Source organism: Eimeria maxima, genomic scaffold, assembly GCF_000499605.1.
Source record: "Eimeria maxima Weybridge genomic scaffold, Emw_scaff1769, whole genome shotgun sequence".
In the NCBI taxonomy this organism is placed as follows: domain Eukaryota; phylum Apicomplexa; class Conoidasida; order Eucoccidiorida; family Eimeriidae; genus Eimeria; species Eimeria maxima.
The window spans coordinates 1-5,817 of record NW_013564681.1 but is presented as its reverse complement, the minus strand read 5'-3'; the positions used below and the strand labels follow the sequence as shown (position 1 = coordinate 5,817).

At 51.0% G+C, this 5,817-nt stretch overlaps 2 protein-coding genes across 2 annotated transcripts; one reads left to right on the top strand and one right to left on the bottom strand.

The window, feature by feature from the left end:
* Window positions 1-227: 227 nt before the first annotated feature.
* On the bottom strand, window positions 228-2,447 carry EMWEY_00055470 (hypothetical protein, conserved; the record flags this gene model as incomplete). Its single annotated transcript, XM_013480263.1, has 3 exons — window positions 228-429; window positions 608-1,908; window positions 2,346-2,447. 3 exons carry the CDS (start codon window positions 2,445-2,447, stop codon window positions 228-230), a joined length of 1,605 nt encoding a protein of 534 aa, XP_013335717.1.
* Window positions 2,448-3,564: 1,117 nt separating this feature from the next.
* EMWEY_00055460 (hydrolase-like protein, putative) lies at window positions 3,565-5,734 on the top strand (the record flags this gene model as incomplete). The annotated part of the gene is made up of 2 exons (XM_013480262.1): window positions 3,565-4,257; window positions 4,931-5,734. The coding sequence occupies 2 exons, from the start codon at window positions 3,565-3,567 to the stop codon at window positions 5,732-5,734; spliced, it is 1,497 nt and encodes a 498-aa protein (XP_013335716.1).
* Window positions 5,735-5,817: the final 83 nt, after the last annotated feature.

Below are 5,817 nucleotides of genomic sequence, written 5' to 3'. Positions count from 1 at the left end.
TTATATATATATATATATTATTATATATAATATATATATAATATATATTATATATAATAGCTGTAGAGGGAGGAGGAGAAGAGGAAAGGATAGCGCAGGCAAAGAGTAGATAGATGCTGCAGCAGCAGAGAGAGATATAGCATTAAATCAAAGCCCGCTGCTGCTGCTGCTGCTGCTGCATACATGCATACATGCATGCATGCAGCAGCAGCAATAGGGGCCCCACCTTAATTGCCTACAGGGTACTCTGATGGTTCCTTGAGGCCCCCCATCCATGACCCTGCCCCTGCCTTCTGTGTTGATATACAAGGGACACAAGAAGGACGCCGTAGTCTTCCTGCTGCTGCTGCTGCTGCTACTGCTGCTGCTGCTGCTGCTGAAGCAGCAGGGGAACGGTAAGAGGGAAGGCTAGAGCCGCAAGATGACGAACTGATGCACAGCAGCAACAGCAGCAAAAACAGCACACATGAGCATTTACTCCCAATCCTAAGAAGCAGCAGCAGCAGCAGCAACAGCAACAGCAGCAGCAACAGCAGCAGCAACAACAGCAACAGCAGCAGCAGCAGCAGCAGCAGCAGCAGCACGGCAAGAGGGGAGGAAGCCGCACCTGCGACTTGTATCTAAAGAAGAAGAGGTAGGAGAAATCATCCCTTCATCAGGCCCATCTGCAGCATCTGCTGCTGCTGCTGCTGCAGCAGCAGCAGCAGGTGTCTGTGGTGCTGTTGCTGCTGCTGGTGCTGCTGCTGTTTCTGAAGGGAGACGACAACAGTCTGCGAGGGAGACCGGGTTTGATGCTGCCTGCTGCTGCCGCTGCTGTTGCTGCTGTTGCTGCTGCTGCTGTTGCTGCTGCTGCAGCTGCCTGGAGCTTTGCGATCCCGGCTGTGAAAATGCTACTGCTGCTGCTGCTGCTGATACTGCACTCTCTGCTGCTGCTGCTGCTGTGTCTGGCAAAGTGCTGCTGCTGCTGCTGCTTCCCTTCCGCCACTCTGAGTGATCCCGCAGCTCCCCCGAACTTATCCGCCTTTGCTGCTGCTGCTGCTGCTGCTGCTGTTGCTGCTGCATGCGTATGGGGCATTTATATGTGGCGGTGTCTATTGGATCCCAAGACACAGAAGAAGTAGGAGCAGTTTCTGGCTCCTTTGTGCTTGCTGCTGCTGCTGCAGCTGGTGTTGCTGCTGGTGTTGCTGCTGCTGCTGCTGGCCACGACTGATGGTGCTGCGGTGTTGTGGGGATATCTGCTGCTGTATTCTGCTGCAGCATACCTAGCTGCTGCAGCAGATGTTGATTCTGCTGCTGCAGTCGCTCATTCTCCCTTAGTACGTCTTTGAATTGCTGCGGCTTCTGCTGCTGCTGCTGCTGCTGTTGCTGCTGCTGCTGCTGCTGTATTGGCGGTTCCTGCAGCTGCATTGGTAGTTGCTGTTGCTGCAAGGGTTGATGCTGCTGCTGCGGTTGCTGTTGCGGTTTCTGCTGTGGCGGTTGCTGCTGCGGTTCTTGCTGCTTGGATTGCTGCTGCTGCTGCTGCAGCAGCAGCTGCTGCTGGTGTTGCTGTTTGTGTGCTGCATCTGTTACATCTGTTATCTGCTGCAGTTGCTGCTGCTGCTGATCATTAGCTAGATGTCCCTGCAGCAGCAGCTGCAGCTTAATATGTAAGAAATCAGATAATATAAGCAGCTGCTCTACTGCCTCTGTGTTGCTGCAGCTGTTATCTGCTGCTGCTGCTGCTGCTGCTTTATGTTTACCTTCGAATGCAGCAACAGTAGCAGCAAGACGGCTGCATAGACACCGTAAATCTGCTGCTAATTGCATGCGCTCCTCCTCTGCTGCCTTAAGGCGCTGCCGTGTCTTTGCAAGACACTCCGATAATATTTTGTTACTTTTTATTACCGATACTAATTCTAGCTGCAGCTCCTGCAGCGCAGCAGATAAGGGCTGGAGGCAGCAGCAGCAGCAGCAGCAGCAGCAGTAACAGCAGCAGCAGCAGTAACAGGAGGAGGCAGAATTATTACAATGTGTATATTCATATATATATACCCCAAAAGGAAGAAGGGCAGCAGCAGCAGACAGAACAGCAGACATAGCAGCAGCAGCAGAAGACACGGCAGCAACAGCAGCAGAAGCTGGGACAGCAGCAGCAGATGCATGCACAGCAGCAGCAGCAGCGAACACTGCAGCAGCGGCAGCAGCAACGACAAGGGGACTGGGTTTCTGATGTGTTCTGCTAAGGGAGTGACTATGCATCTCTCTACACAGTTGCTGTTGCTATTGCTGCAGCAGCTGCAGCAGCTGCAGCAGCAGCTGCTGCTGCTTCAGCTGCTGCTGCTGTTGTTGTTGCTGCTGCTGCACACCTGATTTCCTTGCTTGCATACAGCAGATGCAGAAGAAGGGCCGCCAATAAGTTTATCTGTTCCCTTAAGGGGGGCAGGATCCGGCCTAGGATGGGCCTCCATCTTGCTGCTGCTGCTGTTGCTGCTGCTGCTGCTGCTGCTGCTGCTGTCGCTGCTGCTGCTGCTGCTACTATGTGTGCCCGCCGCTCCCGCTAGCCATCCCTGGCTTACGTACACCGGAAGAAGCGCATGCAGCCCCAAGGCTCTTTGAGTTGAATGGAGTTTAGGGCCCCGGCTGCTGCTGCCGCTGCTGCTGCTTCTGCTGCTGTTGTTGCTGTTGCTGTGGCTGGTAGCTGCTCCTTGAGTTGCGAGGGCTGCTGCTGCTGCTGCTGCTGCTGTTGCTGCTGCTGCTGCTGCAACAAGACGCCGCGCCTCTTATATGAGGCGGTGTATATTTAAAGAGTTAAATAAATAAAAAGAAGGGCAGAGACAAGTCAAGAAACGGCTGTCTGCAGCAGCAGCAGTAGCCGCAGCAGCAGCAGCAGCAACAGCAGCAGCAACGGGCCTGAGGTTGCTGCTGCTGCTGCTGCAACACCTAGAGGTTCTCAGGGCATTCGCATGCAGCACATCTAAGGTGTACGTACACCGCAAAAAGAAGAAAATAAATAATTAAATCGTTTGTCTTGTTGTCTTCAAAAGGCGATCCAAGCAGCAACTGTAGCAGCAGCAGCAGCAGCAACTGCAGCAGCAGCAACAGCAGCAGCAGCAGCAGCAGCAACAGGATTCGGGGCCTCGGCTGCGCAGCCGAGCAGCAGCCAATATAAGAGAGAACATTTTTCTTGTTTTTTTTTTAATTAATTTTATTTTTTATTTATATTTAATTAAATAAAAAAAGGGAATTAAATTTATTTATTAATAAAACAATACATTATTTCCCCTTACTAGCACCGCTCTCCTAGCAGCAGCAGCATCAGCAGCTGCTGCTGCTACTGCTGCTGTTGTTGCTGCAGCGGGAGCAGCCTTCCCTGCAGCAGCAGCAACCCCACACCTGGTGTATACAGATCTATATACACATATATAATTGGTTGCTGCTAACTAAACAGCAGCAGCAGCAACAGCAGCAGCAGCAACAGAAGAGGCAGTAGCATCAGCAGCACTGCCAACAGCATCCCAACCACCACCAACCACCACCAGCAGCAACAGCAACAGCAGCAGCAGCAGCAGCAGCAGCAGCAGCAAGATGAAGCCTGTTAAGGAATTAGTGGCGGACGTCTGTCCGCTCTTTGAAGACATTTGTCAATCTTGTCTAAAAACTTGTGGCAACATCTACAACAGCAGCAGCAGCAGCAGCAGCAGCAGCAGCAGCAGCAGCAGCAGCAGCAGTAGCAGCAGCAGCAGCAGCAGGAGTAGGAGCAGCAGTAGGAGTAAGAGTAGCACATCATTCTGCAGCTCTGAAGATGGCAACAACAGCAGCAGCACCACCACCACGACCACCAGCAGCAGCAGCAGCAGCAGCAGCAGCAGCAGATCAGGTATATTATTCCTTGGATCTGGTGGGTCTGCCTCTATCCCTCAATTAAATCATTTATTATCTTTTGCTAATCCTGCTCATCCTTTCTATAAGATAGCGACAGGGGAGACACCGTTGCTGCTGCAGCAGCAGCAGCAGCGGCAGCGACTGCAGCAGGAAGCTATTGCTTATAGAATGTTCGTCAAACACAAACAGCAGCAGCAACAGCAGCAGCAACAGCAACAGCAGCAGCAGCAGCAACAGCAGCAGCAGCAGGTAAATGGTATAAGTGCGTTGCTTGGATGCAACAGCAGCATCTCTTTCCCTGTCTCCTCCCCGCCAGCAGCAGCAACAGCAGCAGAAGCAGCAGAAGCAGCAGCAAAAGAAGCAGAAAGAGCAGCACGTGCAGAGGAGATAGCTAGGGTATTAGACCCTTTATCTGAATCGTGTGTATCTGCTGCTGCTGCTGCTGCTGCTGCTGCTGCAGTAGAAGGTCGGGATCTAGAGATATTAGCAAGAGATAGTCGTGATTATGGTTGTCTAACTTGTTTGCATGCATTATTATTTCCTAATAAAAAAAATAAAAGAAGAAATATTTGTCTCCTTTTATTTATTAATAAATTAAAAATACTTATTGATTGTGGTAAAACATTAAGGGACTCTTTTCTTATGTTTGCATGCAAGCATCATGTAAGTCATGCTCCTGCTGCTGCTGCTGCTGCTGCAGTTGCTGCTGCTGCTGCAGTTGCTGCTGCTGCTGTTGGTGCTGCTTCTATGGTGATACATTCAATTACTTATTGATTGTGGTAAAACAGTAAGGGACTCTTTTCTTATGTTTGCATGCAAGCATCATGTAAGTATTCCTGCTGCTGCTGCAGTTGCAGTTGCTGCTGCTGCTGCAGTTGCTGCTGCTGCTGCTGTGGTGGTTATTATGATGTATTTATTGTGGTAAAACACCTTATGTTTGCATGCAACAATCATGTAAGTCCTGCTGCTGCTGCTGCAGCTGTTGCTTTTGCTGCTGATGGTGGTGGTAATGTTGCTGCTATTGTTGCTGTCGCTGTTGCTGCTGCTGCTGCTGCTGCTGCTGCTGCAGGTGAGCAGCATAGATGCAGTATTTCTTACTCATGATCATCTTGATGCCATTGGGGGTTTAGATGATTTACGTGATCTACAACCCTTTAATAGGGTAACTCTTCCTCTTCCTCCTGTTGCTGCTGCTGGTGCTGCTGCTGCACCAACAGCAGCAGCAGCAGCAGCAGGGGAGAGAGGAGAATGTAGATGGTATACACCGCAGAGGTGGCTGCGCTGCTACTCAGGTGCTCGTACTTTTGCTGCTGTCTCTCGTTGTTATTCTTATCTAGTAAGGCCTTATATAGAGCGTTCTTATCTAAGCAGCAGCAGCAGCAGCAGCAGCAGCAGCAGTAACCCTACAGCAGCAGCAGCAGCAGCAGGAGAGGAGGAGGAGGAACGAATTGTTACACAGACAGAGGACGGAGAGTTTGCGTTTACTAATAAGCAGCGGCTGCTGCTGCGCCGCAAAGTTGCATGCATAGATTTCTGTATACTTAATGATAAGGTCCTTCCTCCTCCCCCTGCTGCTGCTGCTCTTGGTGATGGTGCTGCTGCTGCTGATGGTGGTGCTGCTGCTGATGCAGCTGGTTCTGCTGCTGCTTCTGATGGTCCTAGTCCTGCTGTTGCTGCAGCAGCAGCAGCTGCTGCAGATGTTGCTAAGGATGCACTTACTACTGCTGCTGCAGTTACACTAGGCAACGGATCTACAGCAGCAAAAAATACAAGAGCAGCAGCAGCAGCAGCAGCAGCAGCAGCAAATATACCTGCTGCTATACAACCTATTGATGATTGGGGATTCACAAGATTGGATATACCAGGTAAATAAAGCTCTTCTGTTGCTGCAGTTGCTGCTGCTGCTGCTGCTGCTGCTGCTGCTGCTGCTGCTGCTGCTGCTGCTGCTGCTGCTGG